The sequence below is a fragment of the Triturus cristatus genome, chromosome 7, assembly GCF_964204655.1.
Source record: "Triturus cristatus chromosome 7, aTriCri1.1, whole genome shotgun sequence".
Lineage (NCBI taxonomy): Eukaryota > Metazoa > Chordata > Amphibia > Caudata > Salamandridae > Triturus > Triturus cristatus.
Genome location: NC_140590.1, coordinates 140884672 through 140904772, shown reverse-complemented (window position 1 = coordinate 140904772; position 20101 = coordinate 140884672). Strand labels below are relative to the sequence as shown.

Below are 20101 nucleotides of genomic sequence, written 5' to 3'. Positions count from 1 at the left end.
GCACACCCTTCATATCCAACAGGTTACGCTGTTAAGTCACAAATTGTGAGTCTCAAAAACTGTAGTGGTACAGCACAGTTCATATTTTTAATGGGTAATCAAATATATATTGGTTTACTTACACTTGGTCAAATAGATGAAATAGTGAGGAAGATCCCTATGAGTGCAAGACCGAAGACCGTAGAATGCCCTTATACCTTCCTTCATATCTGCACCCAACAAACATGCATTCCTGAAAACTCCCAATGATTGAACTGTTCAGACACTTGTTCCAATAGGTCTACCAGACTACCAGGATGAGTGGTCTAGATCTTCAGTAGTACTACTTGCATCAATAGGTTCTCTCTCCCTATCATCACTTGCTCTATCTAAAATATCATCTGGGCTGTAAAGTAACCAAAGGTCACACGCAAAATTCTACGAAGTGCCATACAAATCAAGAAACATATCCATCCCATTCTCTTCTTGTAACACTTAAAGAGTTCAACTCATCTTGTCTTTGTAATTCACAGTAACGAATGTGGACATATCTGCCCCACGTGTGCTGGAAGTCTGGGAAGGAGACATGCTCTTCATACACATTGAGCACACCTACACAGATTTCATGCCTACTATCGTCTGGGTAAAGAATGAAACTAGACTGGTCACCTGGAAGGAAAACTCAACAAATCCACAAATTGACAAAGTATACAGTGACCGGCTGCAGATCACCTATCCTGGATCCATCAATATTTCCAAAGCAAATTTAAATGACAAAGGACACTATACTGTGACTGTGGAAATAGACGGTAAAATCCTGGTTAAAGCCACTATTGAGGTGATGGTTAATGGTAAGTAGACATGATGTATGGATTTGAGTTTCTATTTTTATGCAACATATTGTCAACAAGAAATTAAGTGGCTAAGGTGTGCTAGGTATTACTAGCATATATGTTTTCTCTTTTTACAGTTTTTGATAGCACAGGTCTGGACTGAGGAAATCACAGCACTTTATAACAGAACCAGATGTTATACATGCATTTTGTTAGCCACAGGAAAATTAACGGATTTGCCTAGAATCACAGGATGCTGAGCCGAGGCTGGTATTTGTACAAGTCTCCTCAGTTCCAAAGCCAGAAGCTGTAGTCTCTAGGCCATATCTCATCCCCATGACTTTCTTTCCTGATCTCCCAGCCCACATTTCCCCATGTAGGAATATGTGTAAATGGTCCACCTGGTTTTGGTCATGAGAGAACTTTCTTGTCCAAAATACTACAGCAGGACCAGTGTCTTTCATCTACAGGATAAACCTAAACACAGTTAGTGGTGACTAAACATCATCATTGTTAGACCTGGCAAGCCTTTGTCGGGTCTTGTCCTGCCCGAGATGTCCTGCAAGCGGCACCCCCAGATCTAACAATCATAAAATGATGTGAGTGCACTACCATTTAACTTACGTGTGTGCGTGGCTAAGTAAAATTGAAGTTACAGAGCAGTTGGGAGCAATACATACATACAAGCATATTTCATAAAACTGTAAACCTATATTGTGAACCAGAACAGCTGTATTGTATGTAACTTTATAATCTAAAGAATAACAACAGTTACAAAGAGAATCCCCAATTAAAACAACCAAGGATGACGTCATGAATTGTCTTCTTTTGTACTTTCGTTTGACTCTTATTAAATATTCTAAACTGTATGCATTGATTGCCCCCCACTGCTGTGCAATCCTTTTTCCAAATACATTTCTAGGATGGTACCTGTCATCTACTGGGTGACAGTGGCACAGGGCCACTAATTCCCCCTAAAAAAGCAATTGCTTTCAGTAGCCAAGTAAAATCAGTATTGCAATAGGTGCAGTGGACGTCCTTGTAACTGTGGAAGCAGAGGCCAATCATGGAATGGGAATAAAGCAAGACAAACAAATAAACCAGTCTTTCCCCAGGAGAAGCATATTGGCACAGCAGTATAGGTAACGCTTTTTAAGAGTCTTACATGACAACTTTTTAGCCACTGGTCTAAATCCACACCATGAGCCTTGATGTTTAGAGTCGCCATTATCATGTTAGTATGTATGTACAGCAGCAAAGCACAAAAGGTGAGTGCAACAGTATGGGTACAGAAGCATGAATCTACCCGTGCCAATCACTCATGTTTCATAAAACTGAGAAATGTAATGAACATATACTTAATATCTAAATACCATGAGGGGAACTGGAAAGAAAACCAGGGGTCAGTGGAGACATCTCCCAGCTTTCTTACAGGTTGGACCACCCTGTAAGATATTGAAGCACATATTTGGATAATTCGATGACACGTGACTCATTGTAGAAAATTTGAAGCATTTTACGCCCTTATTGTGATTTCACAGGAATTTGGTGTGGAGCTACTTGGGGGTTGGAATCTACATCACCGGCCAGTATCTCCACACCAAATTCTTGCCATTATGACTTTTTTCCTGAAAATGGGGAATAACTGCTTAGGTCCTGGGTTACCAAATCCTTTATGGGCAATTTGTCCCTCTTTTGGCAAAAATTTTAATTTTCTGCTGACTCTGAGCTTGTGGAAGGTGTCAGCATGAGTGCTGGTAGGCGTGGAATGGTGTCTTATGGGAAGGAAGGATGCAGGGCATGCTAATGTTTGTCCAGGATGAGCATCGTCAGGTCCTCTGGAGTTCCCCAGCAGCTTGCGGGGCAGACAATGCTGCACACTGCGCCCCTTGCCCCTGCAGAAGGTGTGACAGGCCTGGGCTGTCATTTATCACGTCCGGATTTTTGGGACCCAATATTTCTGGACCCTGACACACTTAGAATTACGTCTCCCAGTATTTCACCTGGAGTTATAACACTGGGTGAAATACACAAAAGAGGGCCTTAGAGACTGTGACCAGAATGTGATAACATTTACAAACAGGAATAGGTTACATTAGCTGACAGTGGGTGCAAAATGAGGATCCCTTTGTCTCATCTGTTTGTCCCTCCCTGGCTTCATTCACTTCCATTTTCAAGTTTACTTTTTTCCCCTCCATGGGTAAGTCTTACTATATTCCTCTCTGACATTCATTTACTGTCACCTTCAAAATTACTTTCCTGCTGATTTTACATCCTTATATACATTCTTCTGGTTGGTCTGTCTTACATTCTTGTATCCATTCTTCCTGTTGATCTGTCTTGCATCCTTATATCCATTCTTCCTGTTGGTCTGTCTTACAACCTTGTGTACATTCTTCCTTTTGGTCTGTTTTCAAACCTTGTGTACATCTTTCCTGTTGGTCTGTCTTACATCCTTGTATACATTCTTCCGGTTGGTCTGTCTCACATCCTTGTAAACATTCTTCCTGTTGGTCTATCTTACATTCTTTTGTACATTATTTCTGTGGTCTGTTTTACATCCTTGCATATATGCTTCCTGTTGGTCTTTCTTACAACCTTGTCTGCATTCTTCCTGTTGGTCTGTCTTACAACCTTCTGTACATTCCTTCGGTTGATCTCTCTTACAATCTTCTGTACATTTTTCCTGTTGGTCTGTCTTACAACCTTGTATACATTCTTCATGTTTGTCTGTCTTACAACCTTGTGTGCATTCTTCCTGTTGGTCTGTCATACATCCTTGAACATATTCTTCCTGTCTGCCTTACAACCTTATGTACATTCTTCTGGTGGTCTCTCTTACATCGTTGTGTACATTCTTCCTGTTAGTCTGTTAATCCTTGGATACCTTCTTCCTGTGGGACTGTCCTACATCCTTGGGTAAGTTTTTCCTAGTGGTCTGTCTTACAACTATGTATTATACTCACTATGGGGTAGCTGTTCCTAAAGAGAAGAAGAAAGGTCAACCTATTCTGGTTGGGGAAAGTCTCAATAGAGTTGGGTAGAAATGGAGGTGGGGGAATTGCTCCTTTTTAACTTAGTGCCCTCACACTTCCTTGCGAGTGTCATGCTTCATCATCAGGCGTTGCTCCTCATGGGGGTGGCACTGCTGTCCTCCACGGGCCCTGCGAGAGGGCTCTTCATCGGAGATCTTTTAAAGGAAACACCGCAGGTCTAAAAATTCCCATTTTTTCACATGGATGTGAGAGCAGCGGTAAAATACTCACTCCTCTTCCGCATTTGTTCTAAGGAGGTTCTCCATATCCTTTATATCTTTTAATCTTATCTTCCGGACCCCTGAATAAAAATTAGGTTCTGGGTACCGCGAAGGTAATTTTAATTCACTCACTAGCTTCTCCAGGCCCACACACCCACATGCACAACTGCGGCATCTCCTTTAGAAGATCTCCGATAAAGGGCCTTCTCAAGGGGCCCGTGGAAGACAGCAGCACCACCCCCGATGAGGAGCAACGCCCGATCATGAAGCATGACACTCGCAAGGGTGTGTGACGGCACTAAGTTAAAAAGGAGCAATTCCCCCACCTCCATTTCTACCCAACACTATTGATCTGTGTTATAACCTTGTGTACATTTTTCCTGTTGGTCTGTCTTACATCCTTGAATACATTATTTCTGTTGGTCTGTTTTACATCCTTGTGTACGTTCTTCCTGTTGGTCTGTCTTTCAACCTTGTATACATTCTTTCAGTTAGTCTGCCTTGCAACCTTATGTATATTCGTCTGGTGGTCTCTCTTACATCCTTGTGTATAGTCTGTGACATCCTTGTGTATGTTTTTCCTGTTTGTCTGTCTTACAACCTTGTATACATTCTTCCTGTTGGTCTGTCTTACAACCTAGTGTACATTCTTGCGGTTGGTCTCTTTTACAACCTTGTGTACGTTTTTCCTGTTGGTCTGTCTTACAACCTTGTATATATTCTTCCTGATGATCTGTGTTATAACCTTGTGTACATTCTTCCTGTTGGTCTGTCTTACATGCTTATATACATTATTTCTGTTGGTCTGTTTTACGTCCTTGTATAAATTCTTCCTGTTGGTCTGTCTTATAACCTTGTATACATTCTTTCTGTTAGTCTGTCTTGCAACCCTATGTACATTCTTCCAGTGGTCTCTCTTACATCCTTGTGTACATTCCTCCTGTTAGTCTGGTACATCCTTGTATACATTCTTCCTGTTGGACTGTCCTACATCCTTGTGTACGTTTTTTCTGTTGGTCTGTCTTACAACTTTGCATACATTTTTCCTGTAGGTCTGTCGTACAACCTTGTGTATATTATTTCTGTTGGTCTGTCTTACAATGTTGTGTACATTTTTCCTGTTATTCTGTCTTACAACCTGGCATACATTCTTCAAGTTGGTCTGTCTTACAACCTTGTGTGCATTCTTCCTGTTGGTCTGTCGTACATCCTTGTATACAATCTCCCTGTCTGTCTTACAACCTTATGTACATTCTTCTGGTGGTCTCTCTTACATCCTTGTGTACATTCTTCCTGTTAGTCTGTTAATCCTTGAATACATTCTTTCTGTTGGACTGTCCTACGTCCTTGGGTATGTTTTTCCTATTGGTCCGTTTTACAACTATGTATAACTTCTTTCTGTTGGTCTGTCTCATAACTTTGTGTACATTCTTCCTGTTGGTCGGTCTTACAACCTTGTGAACATTTTTGCGGTTGGTCTCCCTTACAACCCTGTGTACATTTTTCCTGTTGGTCCTTCTTTCAACTTTGTATGTATTCTTTCTGTTGATCTGTGTTATAACCTTGTGTACATTCTTCCTGTTGGTCTGCCTTACATCCTTGAATACATTATTTCTGTTGGTCTGTTTTACATCCTGGTATACATTCTTCCTGTTGGTCTGTCTTGCAAACCTATGTACATTCTTCTGGTGGTCTCTCTTACAACCCTGTGTACATTTTTCCTGTTGGTCCTTCCTACAACCTTGTATATATTCTTCCTGCTGATCTGTGTTATAACCTTGTGTACATTCTTCATGTTGGTCTGTCTTACATCCTTGAATAAATTATTTCTGGTGGTCTCTCTTACATCCTTGTGTACATTCTTCCTGTTAGTCTGTTAATCCTTGTATACATTATTCCTGTTGGACTGCCGTACATCCTTGTGTACGTTTTTCGTATTGGTCTGTTTTACAACTATGTATGCCTTCTTCCTGTTAGTCTGCCTTACAAACTTGTGTATGTTTTTTTCTGTTGGTCTGTCTTACATCCTAATATACATTCTTTCTGTTGGTCTGTCTTATAACCTTGTGTACATTCTTCCTGTTGGTCTGTCTTACAACATTGTGTACATTCATGAAGTTGGTCTCTCTTACAACCCTGTGTACATTTTTCCTGTTGGTCCTTCTTACAACTTTGTATATATTCTTTCTGTTGATCTGTGTTATAACCTTGTGTACATTTTTCCTGTTGGTCTGTCTTACATCCTTGAATACATTCTTCCTGTTGGTCTTTCTTACAACCTTGTATACATTCTTTCTGTTAGTCTGTCCTGCAAACTTATCTACATTCTTCTGGTGGTTCTCTTACATCCTTGTGTACATTTTTCCTGTTAGTCTGTTAATCCTTAGTACATTCTTCCTGTTGGACTGCCGTCGTACATCCTTGTGTACGTTTTTCGTATTGGTCTGTTTTACAACTATGTATGCCTTCTTCCTGTTAGTCTGCCTTACAAACTTTTGTATGTTTTTTTCTGTTGGTCTGTCTTACATCCTAATATACATTATTTCTGTTGGTCTGTCTTATAACCTTGTGTACATTCTTCCTGTTGGTCTGTCTTACAACATTGTGTACATTCATGAAGTTGGTCTCTCTTACAACCCTGTGTAGATTTTTCCTGTTGGTCCTTCTTACAACTTTGTATATATTCTTTCTGTTGATCTGTGTTATAACCTTGTGTACATTTTTCCTGTTGGTCTGTCTTACATCCTTGAATACATTATTTCTGTTGGTCTGTTTTACATCCTTGTGTACGTTCTTCCTGTTGGTCTGTCTTACAACCTTGTATACATTCTTTCAGTTAGTCTGCCTTGCAACCTTATGTATATTCTTCTGGTGGTCTCTCTTACATCCTTGTGTATATTCTTCCTGTTAGTCTGTGACATCCTTGTATATATTCTTCCTGTTGGACTGTCCTACATCCTTGTGTATGTTTTTCCTGTTTGTCTGTCTTACAACCTTGTATACATTCTTCCTGTTGGTCTGTCTTACAACCTAGTGTACATTCTTGCGGTTGGTCTCTTTTACAACCTTGTGTAAGTTTTTCCTGTTGGTCTGTCTTACAACCTTGTATATATTCTTCCTGATGATCTGTGTTATAACCTTGTGTACATTCTTCCTGTTGGTCTGTCTTACATGCTTATATACATTATTTCTGTTGGTCTGTTTTACGTCCTTGTATACATTCTTCCTGTTGGTCTGTCTTACAACCTTGTATACATTCTTTCTGTTAGTCTGTCTTGCAACCCTATGTACATTCTTCCAGTGGTCTCTCTTACATCCTTGTGTACATTCCTCCTGTTAGTCTGGTACATCCTTGTATACATTCTTCCTGTTGGACTGTCCTACATCCTTGTGTACATTTTTTCTGTTGGTCTGTCTTACAACTTTGCCTACATTCTTCCTGTAGGTCTGTCATACAACCGTGTGTATATTATTTCTGTTGGTCTGTCTTACAATCTTGTGTACATTTTTCCTGTTATTCTGTCTTACAATCTGGCATACATTCTTCATGTTGGTCTGTCTTACAACCTTGTGTGCATTCTTCCTGTTGGTCTGTCATACATCCTTGTATACAATCTTCCTGTCTGTCTTACAACCTTATGTACATTCTTCTGGTGGTCTCTCTTACATCCTTGTGTACATTCTTCCTGTTAGTCTATTAATCCTCGTATACATTCTTTCTGTTGGACTGTCCTACGTCCTTGGGTATGTTTTTCCTATTGGTCTGTTTTACAACTATGTATAACTTCTTTCTGTTGGTCTGTCTCATAACTTTGTGTACATTCTTCCTGTTGGTCTGTCTTACAACCTTGTGTACATTCTTGCGATTGGTCTCTCTTAAAACCCTGTGTACGTTTTTCCTGTTGGTCCTTCTTACAACCTTGCATATATTCTTCCTGTTGATCTTTGTTATAACCTTGTGTACATTCTTCCTGTTGGTCTGTCTTACATCCTTGAATACATTATTTCTGTTGGTCTGTTTTACATCCTTGTATACATTCTTCCTGTTGATCTGTCTTACAGCCTTGTATACATTCTTTCTGTTAGTCTGTCTTACAAACTTATCTACATTCTTCTGGTGGTTCTCTTACATCCTTGTGTACATTCTGCCTGCTAGTCTGTTAATCCTTGTATACATTCTTCCTGTTGGACTGCCATACATCCTTGTGTAAGTTTTTCCTATTGGTCTGTCGTACAACTATGTATACCTTCTTCCTGTTAGTCTGCCTTACAAACTTATGTATGTTTTTTCTGTTGGCCTGTCTTACATCCTTGTTTACATTCTTTCTGTTGGTCTGTGTCATAACCTTGTGTACATTCTTCCTGTTGATCTGTCTTACAACATTGTGTACATTCATGCAGTTGGTCTCTCTTACAACCCTGTGTACATTTTTCCGGTTGGTCCTTCTTACAACTTTGTATATATTCTTTCTGTTGATCTGTGTTATAACCTTGTGTACATTCTTCTTGTTGGTCTGTCTTACATCCTTGAATACATTCTTCCTGTTAGTCTGTCTTACAACCTTGTATACATTCTTTCTGTTAGTCTGTCTTGCAAACGTATCTACATTTTTCTGGTGGTTCTCTTACATCCTTGTGTACATTCTTCCTGTTAGTCTGTTAATCCTTGTATACATTCTTCCTGTTGGACTGCCGTCGTACATCCTTGTGTACGTTTTTCCTATTGATCTGTCTTACAACTATGTATACCTTCTTCCTGTTAGTGTGCCTTACAAACTTGTGTATGTTTTTTTTCTGTTGGGCTGTCTCACATCCTTGTATACATTCTTTCTGTTGGTCTGTGTTATAACCTTGTGCACATTCTTCCTGTTGGTCTGTCTTACAACATTGTGTACATTCATGAAGTTGGTCTCTCTTACAACCCTGTGTACATTTTTCCTGTTGGTCCTTCTTACAACTTTGTATATATTCTTTCTGTTGTTCTGTGTTATAAGTTATAACCTTGTGTACATTCTTCCTGTTGGTCTGTCTTACATACTTTAATACATTATTTCTGTTGGTCTGTTTTACATCCTTGTATACGTTCTTCCTGTTGGTCTGTCTTATATCCTTGTATACATTCTTTCAGTTAGACTGTCTTGCAACCTTATGTACATTCTCCTGGTGGTCTCTCTTATATCCTTGTGTACATTCTTCCTGTTAGTCTGTCTGTCATCCCATCCAACCGCTGTTACCGGCATCCCTATCAAACTCTGCCATTCCAGTGATGGAGCATGTTGCTGGAAACACTAACTCTCAAGTTTTACCGTGTATTAATTTACCTCCCGATTGTGCTCCATATGTTGTTGTTCTACCGGAGGTTCTGGAATTATTAAGTAATAAATCGGAATCTTATGAGGAGCTTAGGAATAAGACTATGCATTGGCTAAATTCATATAGACCCTTGCCTAGTCTTATTTATAGTAAAATTCTGCATGTTAGAAGAGTGAGGTGGGTAGGCTTCAGACCTAAAAATGTACGAGGAGATTGTATAATTATTAATTTTGAGGATTCTAGGGCAGTTGATCACATATGCAGTTGGCAACAATCAAGCTCTAATACAATGATTAAAACATGGAGGCTAGACTATTTTTATCCAACAGTTCATTCTCATTCCTTCCCCGAATACGGGGGGTCTGATTTGAGGCCATACCAAGAGGACCCCAGGCAGCTAGAATAGGGGTAGACCGCCTAGGGGGGAATTGATGGGTATCTCGTTACATAATCGATACAGCTTGCTTGATCAAGTTGACTGACTTTTAGTGCCGTCCCGTCGCCCCCTGCCCCACCTAATTGATGCTTACAAAAATGTTGAAGTTTCTGTAACTATTAGAAATAAGCATCCAGAGGTGGCTAATGTTTAATCTAACCCCACATTGTCTAAAGAGGCTGATGCAGTGTCCAATGCGAACTTGCCTATAACACTTGGGGAGTCTAGGGACGTCCGACCATCCCCTATGATTCCTAATTGCTCATTGGTGCCTCAATCTCAGTATATTGGTGTTCAGACAGATTCTAATCTTCCTGACGCTGGGATACATGACCTTGCTGCTCCCTGTGATGAGGGCAATGTGGGAACTGAGTCTCTAAACTCCAAAGGCTCCCTAAAAATGTTATCATGGAACATAGCAGGACTTGTTTCTAACTTAGATATTCCTGATTGGTACACCTTTGTGGATTCCCATGGAATCTGTCTATTTCAGGAAACATGGGCTATGGCTCCCACCCATAGAGCAGGGTACGTAACATATGCAGAACCTGCAGTTAAAGGTGCAAGGGGTAGACCGTCAGGGGGGTTGTGTACCTGGATAGGCATCCACCTTGGATTTACGTTGAAACGAATGGTGACAAACAGCCCGGATCTCACATGCATCCTGATGTCACATAAGAGAACACCCAAGCTGGCCCTGGTTAATATTTATTCGCGGCCAGTAAAACCTGGTGGCACCTCCGACACCCTGGATATGCTAACCGCGTTACTATACAAATTGGGGAGCGATGTAGTATTGTTGATTGGAGGTGACTTTAATTGTCACTTTGAACCATTACATGGGGTTCCTACAATGACCAAGGCTGAGGACGAGACCTGGTCAATTCCTCCTCCTATTGCTTACCCTGTTAAAAACTGGTCAGCCTTAGCTTTACAATTGACCTCCTTCTCCCTCACATTCTCCCTCAGAGCCTGTAATGGTCGTTTTAATAGTGACACCCCTGCTCACTTTACTTACAACGGCCTGGGGCATACATCAATTATAGACTACTTTCTGGTGAGCCTGATATTTTGGTCTAACATTCTGGATTTTACCGTCTGTCGGCGCTCAGAAAGTGATCACAACCCCTTGATAACTGAGTTGAATCTCCAACTAACTTGTGGGGAGAGTGTTAAAATCAGTTCTCCCAGAACCGATCTAAGGCTAGTACAAGGTGGGAGAAGAATTCGATGGGCAGCTGCAAAATCCTCTGCAGATGTAATGCCAAATTTATATAGAAACGTAGTTCCCCTACTTGAAAAAACCAACCACGTTATCAGTGACCCTAATGCTATGGATATGACTGTATTTACTGCTATCCATGGTGAGATGGTCTCTTTGTTAACGGACACCTTTTTATAAAGTAGGTCCTATTAAAACCAAGCCATGTTTCGGTGGTAATCCCTGGTTTAACAGAGGTTGTAGAGATGCCAAATTAGCATTACTACTGGCTCTAAACAAAGGAAATAGTCAACACATCATCCAGGCTAGACAAGCCTATAAGAAATTGATAAAAAATGCTAAATCCGAATGGGAGGCTGACCGCTGGGCCGCTATTTCAACTGCCCTCGCAGCAAAGGATGCGAGGTCTTTTTGGAATCTTGTCCATACTGGGAATCCAGAAGGTGGATCTGCAATCATCCCCAATATATCAGAGGAAGCCTGGTCCTCCCACTTCAAAGGTCTCTACTCTCTCTCTCCCTCCTGTATTCAGGTGGCTGCGCAGAGTCCTCTGCCTGTGATCCCCATTCTGCCTGCGCAAAAAATGTCATTGGCCAAAGTAAAGATGGCAATACTCAGGATCCAGCCCAATAAAGCTCCGGGGCTCGATCGTATCCCAGGTGATCTATTTAGAGAAGAACCATCAGTCTGGGCCCCATACCTTTTGGTTTTATTCAACGCAATCCTGGAGGGGCAACCTTTGCCTAGTTCCTGGCTTGGGGCGGAGATTATCCCAATATATAAGAAGGGCTCTCCGCTCCTACCCTCAAATTATAGGCCGATTAGCCTTATCGATGTCACACAAAAAATTTACGCCAGGGTACTGTTACAACGTTTGGAGAGCTGGTCTAGTGACAATAACATTCTGACGCCACTTCAGGCGGGATTTAGGGCGAAAACCTCAACAATTGATCAACTATTCCGGCTACAAGTGATATATTGGAAGCATGTGGCATTGGAAAGGGGTAGTCTCTATCTTACTTTTGTCGACTTAAAATCTGCTTTCGACATGGTGGATAGAAAACAATTATGGTCCATCCTACTATCAATGGGGGTTCCACCCTATTTATGCCACCAACTTAAAATCTTACACGCTGGTACTTTTGCAAAAGTACGCTTCGGCAAACAAGGACAGTTAACCGGAGCCTTTCCGATTGAGAAAGGTGTTAGGCAGGGCTGTGTCCTTGCTCCAACCCTATTTTCTCTCTTTCTCAACGGGCTTATTGAAGACCTCATGGCCATAAAAGATATAGACTCCCCCAAAATAGGCGCCCGTAAATTTCCCGCCTTAATGTTTGCGGACGACACGCTTCTGCTTTCAAAATCTCCAATGGGGATGCAGCGCGTGTTAGACCAATTTTCCAATTTCTGCTTAAAAAGAAACCTGGTGATTAACATAGACAAGACTAAGTACATGGCCTTTAATGCAAAAACTGTTAACTGCCCCCACCCAACTATGGGTGGTAGACCTCTTGAAAGCGTTTCAACATTTGAATATCTGGGTGTGACCTTAAATGATAAAATGTGTTGGGGTCCTCAAGTGGCAAAGTCTAATTTAAGACTAACGCAAGTAGCAGGGGGCATTCTCAAAGTACAGAAGAGTTGTACACTAAAAATAGTTAGTGCCCCGCTCGAAATTTTCAAAGTGAAAGCTAGGGCCTCCTCTCTCTACGGGGCTGAACTTTGGGGTCACACACCAATAAGTACCCTATCTATAACTGAAAATAACTTTCTTAGACAATTATTGGACCTCCCCAAAAGCACTCCTCTACTCCCACTAAGACTTGATCTCAATGTCCGTCCAATCGCAGACGCTATTGCCATTCGACCGCTACTCTATTGGAAGCGTCTCTGGAGTACACCTGAGTTGGTGAGCTATAGGGAGGAACTCCAAATTGTCATGGCTTCTATTGGTTCAGGAAGGATTCCCTGGCTAGCCTTTGTAAAACAGTCACTTATATCGAATGGCTTTGAGGAACTCTGGTTTAATCCTGAAGTCTCCTGCACAGCTATTCCAAAGAAGTTTCTGAATAGTGTGGTCAGGGAAAATAACCAAAGTAACCATATTCGCTCAGTAAAATCCTCAAGCTTAACTGATAATTTTCTGGATGTAAAATCCGTTTATAGCTTTGAGTCTGCGATTGATTTAATCCAACCAACACTAGCCAAGAAACTGTATCTACAGTTTAGATATGGTACACTGCCATTTTTCTCTGTATCCGATAGGTGGAAGGGGGGAGCTGTACGACCCTGCCCGGGCTGCACTACTGAGGATGAAACCCTGGTCCATGTCATCGTATTTTGTCCTGCTTATGCTTTTATCAGGAAGCCATGGATAATACAGTTGTGTAAGAACCTGGGCATAAAACATTATTTGGCCTTTCTTAGGATACTAAAAACAGACACTAATCCACTAATTGTCTGTACAGTAGCCAAATTCCTACATTTAATGTGGATTGTTCGAAGGAATTTGATCAATAATGTTATTTTAACTCAAGACTAGCCAAATCGAATTCAAGAGAGCAAGAAATATTTTAGTTTTTTTAGGATTGTATTGTTATGATATCTTTTTAAATCATGGAATTATTTATATTTTTAACGGATCGATTCTTTTTAAATAATGTAATGTTGTGTAACTGCATCCATGAATCGGATTGTCTGTTTTCTCGTTTTGTTTTTTTGCTATGTGCTTTTATGGTAAATTCAACCGCAATAAAGCTATTTGAATTGAATTGAATTGAATTGTTAGTCTGTGACATCCTAGTATACATTCTTCCTGTTGGACTGTCCCACATCCTTGTGTATTTTTTTCCTGTTTGTCTGTCTTACAACCTTGTATACATTCTTCCTGTTGGTCTGTCTTACAACCTAGTGTACATTCTTGCGGTTGGTCTCTTTTACAAATTTGTGTACGTTTTTCCTGTTGGTCTGTCTTACAACCTTTTATATATTCTTCCTGATGATCTGTGTTCTAACCTTGTGTTCATTCTTCCTGTTGGTCTGTCTTACATGTTTATATATATTATTTATGTTGGTCGGTTTTACATCCTTGTATACATTCTTCCTGTTGGTCTGTCTTACAACCTTGTATACATTCTTTCTGTTAGTCTGTCTTGCAACCCTATGTACATTCTTCCGGTGGGTTCTCTTACATCCTTGTGTGCATTCCTCCTGTTAGTCTGGTACATCCTTGTATACATTCTTCCTGTTGGACTGTCCTACATCCTTGTGTACGTTTTTTCTGTTGGTCTGTCTTACAACCTTGCATACATTCTTCCTGTAGGTCTGTCTTACAACCTAGTGTATATTATTTCTGTTGGTCTGCCTTACATCAATGTTAGTCTGTTACATCCTTGTATATATTATTCCTCTTAGTCTGTCTTATATCTGTTTGTACATTCTTCCTGTTGGTCTGTCTTACAACCTTGTATACAGTCTTCCTGTTGTTCTTTCTTACATCCTTGTATACACTCTTCTTGTTGGTCTCTCTTCCAACCTTGTGTACATTCTTCCTGTTGGTCTGTCTTACAGCCTTGTCTACATTCTTCCTGTTGGTCTGTCCTACATCCGTGTGTACATTCTTCCTGTTGGTCTGTCTTACATCCTTGTACACATTCTCCCTGTTGGTCTTTTTTACATCCTTGTATATATTCTGCTGGTTGGTCTGTTTCTGTTTAAATCAATTACTAAGCTCCCTTCTTACTATTCTTCTCATTATTTTCAATTCTTCAAATTCTTCTTTCTCCACTCGAACGGTTTCTTCATTTCTCACTTGATTCCCTATGGATTGTTTACCCTCCTATCGTTGATCTTTTTTGTTCCTCCTTTCATGTTTTCTTTTCTGTTTATCTTCCTACATTTAACTACTTCTCCTCTATGCTGCCACCTCATTTGTTTGTGTTATAATTTCATGTATTTTAGTACATTCCGCTCCCCCTCCCCTATGCCCCGCTTTGTATGTGCCGTGCCTTTGTTTGCCAACATTCCGCAGCTGACTCCAGCTGACTGGAACTGGTGGTGGTGGAGAGATGAAATAAAGTGTTCTTCTGTACTTACCTGTGTCATCTCATTTTGTAACACTGGTGACGAACTTCCGTGTGGGGAGGATTCACCACCACCCCCAACTTATTCTCCAGTACCAGCCATACTATTTTCTTCAAGACAGTTTTGTTCCACAAGCCTGTGAGTTTGTTTTGTCGTTTCCTACCTTCTAAGGGTGTCTTTCTATAACTTTGGTGTTGGCCCTTACTGCTCCGTCTGCTACCTCCATTAATGCTGCATTCCTGCACCTGAGGTACCTTACTGGTGTAGCCCTGTGGCTGCCGAGCCTCTCTGTATCCTCTCCATCTTTGGCTGTTTAGCTCACTGCTGCTCGTGTACAGGAAAGCTCTTCCATTTCCGTGGTGACCATTCTTTTGGGCGGCAGCATGGGAGGTCGTCTCCCCTGAGAACTGGCTTCCTCGGCAGTTCATGGTTCTCGTCTGATCGGTGGGGTTGACCGTTCTTTTGGGCGGCAGCGTGGGAGGTCGTCTCCCGTGAGCACTAGCTTACTCAGCAGTTCATGGTTCTTGTCTGATCGGTGGGGTCCTCATCCCCCTCGATCTTTCAGTGACTATTTCTTTTGCCCTCTTTGGATTTGGGTGCAGCGTGGAGGGTTGATTCCGCTGGGGGTTGTCTTTCTGGGATCTTCGCTGCGAGTGCTGCTCGCAGGCCACGTCGGCTCAAGTTGCACCGGCTTCGGCATTGGAATTGTACGTCCTCTGGGGCATGGCCACAGCAGTGGAGGTTGATTAGAACGTTTATTACCATGAAAACAGTGGTTTGGGTTATTGGAGTCCCACCTAACTGCTATCAGAGGGGAGAAATGTTCTCCATTACACAAATTACACACACTCCACAACTTGGGCATTGAAGGTCCCAAAACTTATGATAACTTTTCTGTGTCTATGCACGATGAAGGTGATAACAATGAAGATGAAAATGTTTATCAAGTGGCTGTGAGCAGGTTAGAAAACACTTTGGGAAGAAAATAAATGTGGTGCTGGAAAGGCACAATTTTCTTCTAGGGTACATGGTAAAAATGGGAAGGTAAAAACTTTTGTTTCAGTGCTAAAAGACCTAGCAAATACATGTGAGTTCTTGACTCTTCAAGATTCTTTTATCAGAGACCAATTAGTCAGGTTTACCAACAACGCAAAGATCCAAGAAAGACTCCTGGTGGCTAACCCTGATCTCAAAGAAGCTATCGATATTGCGGTGGGCATTGAACATACTGCAGACTGTATGTTGAAGTAAGGGGGTGACAAGCATGCAGATGTTAATGTTATAAATAAACATGATGCAGGGAAGGATATGAAGAACAAATATGCTAACACTATGCAATTAGGCACTAAACCTGAGTACAGATGTGGTAGTCCTGGTCACTTAGCAAACAATATGATTTGCCAAGCTAGGACAGTTGTATGTCACAAATATGGCAAAAAGGGTCACTTGACGAGGGTCTGCAGGGAACAGCGTACCAAACCTGCGCTGGCTATTGAGCATGACATGCCTCCTGATACCAAATTAGTGTTCCAACAGCAAAGTGGAATGATGTAATAGGTTTCCCTTCATATAACATCACTTTAGATTTAAAAAAACTGTGACTGTGTTTGCAGACTCATGTTCCCCTTACAGATTGGTGGATGTCAAACTCTTTTCAGAGTAATTCACTACTTGGAGGAGTTCCTGCAATCCCCAGATATTCAACTGGGTGGTTATATTAGGGACTCCATCCCATTGCTGGTGATGCCTATCATGGAAATTGGGTTCACGGGTAGGAGTACTGTGGGCAAAATGTATGTCATACAGAAGGGATCAAATTCATTGGGTTGAAGGCACCAAAAGGAAATTGGAATCAAGTTGTATCCAACAGTCCTGACCAAATTCTTCTTGTGGATCCTTCTGTCGGGGGGATGGAGATCTGCAATCATTTTCCCAAGGTTTTCTCTGAGGAGCTCGGGTTTCTCATTATTTACCAACACCCCATCATACTCAAATCTAACGCTAAACCTATTGCACATAAGGTTAGGCCCATCCCTCACATGATGCATACTCTTCTCCAAGTTGAACTGGACAGGTTATTAACCCTAGGAGTTATTTAACGTATAAACAGCTCCCAGTGATTGGCTCCATCTGGTAAGGACATTAGACTTTGCGCTGACCTGAGAGAGCTCAATGAGAAAATTTGGGTGGACAGAAACCCATTGCCACGTGTTCATTAAGTCCTTACTTTACTTAAGGGAGCGAGTTGTTTCAGTGTTCTGGACTTCTCCTCTGCTAACCACCAGGTGGAGCTTCATCACGATTCTTGTCACCTTACTTCCTTTGTGACCCTCTTAGAAGTGCGTCAGTTCCTGCGTAAGACATTTGGGTTGGCATTGGCTGCCGCTGCCTTACAGAGGATCATGCAGCATGTGCTTAGGGACCTTCCAAGGACATTATGCTTCCAAGATGACATCCTCATCTATGGAAAGGATGAGGAGGAGCACAATGTTATGCTAAAAAGGGTTTTGTCCAATCTAGAGAAGGCGGGACTCACTTTAAAAAACTAGAAATGTTGGATTGGGGTGGGATCGGTAGAATACCTCCATCACACCATCTCACAAGACAGTATCAAGCGGAGTGACTAGACCCACCAAGCTCAGAAGTCCCCACTGTCTCTCGTTGAGGTTTCTGATATCTCTTGGTCTAAATTAGCGCTCAACATTATTGGCCCTCTCAATCTCAAACTGTTGAATTTGCGCTTTATTCTGGCATTGGTGGACTAAAACACATATTGGGTGGTTCTCAAGTGTATGCACCAGATCAATACGAAGGCCCTTACATAGTTCTTGAAAGGAGCATTCTTTGAAGAAGGTATTCCTGATATCTTATCTTATCTTATCTTAAGTGGAACTTGTAAAGCGCGCTGACACCAAAGGCTTCCTGGCGCTGTTAAGACAGAGAGAGCGAGAAACGAATAAGGCGAGAGTCACTTAGGTTTAGACTTAAAGAGTGAAAAGGTGAGTTTTTAGTAACTTCCTAAAGTTCAAGAGGGAGGGAGTGGCTTTGATGAGGAGAGGAAGAGGGTTCCAGAGACTGGGAGCCAGGTAAGAAAAGCGGCGGCCACCGAATTTCTTTGTTTTAATTTTAGGGGTGACAAGTAGGTGGCGATAAGCAGATCGAAGGTTACGTATTGGGTGATGAGGGATGATTAAGGATTTGAGGAACAATGGAGAGCTTTGAATGTGAGGCAGGCCACCTTAAAGGCTACTCTCTGGCCTATTGGTAGCCAGTGTAATTTATGAAGTAAAGGTTTGGCCGATTGCCATCTGGGGGTTTTGTAAATGAGACGGGCCGCTTGATTTTGAACTACCTGAAGCCGATGTAACAGAGATTGATAAAGGGAATTCGAGAAATCCAGCCGAGAGAGCACAAGTGAAATGACGACTTGGGTGAGTGCGGCAGGTGGGAGTAGATGACGAACTTTACGAATCTTCCGGAGCTGATACATACATGATGAAATGACCGCACCCACTTGATTTTTGAGGGATAATTCGGAGTCAATAATCACTCCCAGGCTCTTCACTGATTTGACCGGGGCTGGAGGGAGACCAAGCTCCGAGGGCCAAAACTGAGGGCCCCAGTGGATGTGACTGAGTCCAGGGAGGAGAAGCTCAGTTTTTCCGGGATTTAGCTTCAATTGATTCTGGTTCATCCAGGATTGAATATGGATCATCACAGAATGAAATGTTTTGATATCGTGGGGGGAATTAAGAGAGAAGATAATCTGAAGATCATCGGCATAGTTGTAAACAACTGCGTCCCATTTCTGAAGGGATTGAATCAAGGGCCTGAGGTATAGATTGAACAAGAGCGGTGAGAGGGAGGAGCCCTGAGGGACTCCGCAAACCACGGGCGTTTTGGTTGCAGTATAAGGGCCTAAGCGGACGGCCTGAGTTCTGCCAATCAGAAAGGACTCAACCCACTTAAGGGCGGAGCCCTGGATGCCCGCTTGCCTGACACGGTGGAGAAGGATGTCATGGTCCACCGTGTCAAATGCGGCGGATAGATCCAGAAGTACAAGGGCCTGAGAGCCTCCTGCATCTGCGTTCCTCCTGAGAGTCTCCAAGACTGCCAAAATGACAGCCTCAGTAGAGTGGGCAGGCCTGAAGCCGGCCTGGTTAGGCGCAAGATAACCAGAAGATTAAATAAAATTGGAGAGGCAGCAAGTGACATGAGCCTCCAAAAGTTTTGAGAAATAGGGGAGAAGGGAAATAGGACGATAGTTCGACGGTTGTGCAGAATCAGCACCGGGTTTCTTAAGGAGGGGCAAGAGGGTAGCCTCCTTAAAAGAACTAGGGACAATGCCTCTGTTGAGCGAGCCATTTAGCAGGGGTAAAACACAGTCAGGTAAGCTAAGACAGATACTCCGCAATACGGAAGGTGGACATCTGTCGTTAGGAGAGCCTGATTTCACACGAATGGCGAGTTCCGCCAGTGAGGGTGCGTCCAAGGTAGGGAAGGTAGAGAACGTGAGGGAATTGTCCGGGGGAAAGTTCAATGTGAGTGACTTGGGTAGAGAAGGTATAGAGTTTTTAATTTTTTCAATCTTTTCCCAAAAATAGAGATTGAGAGTGTCACAGGCTTCTTGTGTGGGGGTTTGGGCTGGGAGAGTCCTGTCGTCGGTAGTGAGTTCGTTCATTATCTTGAACACCTCTTTTGATTTATTTGCTGCGGACGAAATCCTGATAGAGAAGTGTTCTGTTTTTGCTGCAATGATGGCCGATTTATATTCCCTACGTGCAGTCATATAGGACTGCCTGGCTACGTTGGAATAATCACGTCTCCAGATACGTTCCAGCTGACGGGTTTTTGTTTTCTGTTGCTTAAGGTCATCAGAAAACCACCTGTGGGAATTGTGGTGTCTAGTGGGGGGGAATTTGGTTAGGGGGGCATAAAGGTCGCTGGCTGACTTCAGCCAGGAACCGATGTCTTGTTCT

General features: G+C 42.1%; 1 protein-coding gene across 1 annotated transcript in view; it reads left to right on the top strand.

Annotated features, from left to right (window-relative positions):
• Positions 1-20101, top strand: part of LOC146809052 (uncharacterized) — a 477319-nt gene that overhangs the window by 113454 nt on the left and 343764 nt on the right. The window contains exon 8 of the mRNA XM_085614821.1: positions 513-830. Coding sequence (XP_085470947.1) covers positions 513-830 — 318 coding nt within the window. The remainder of the gene's footprint in view (positions 1-512; positions 831-20101) is intronic.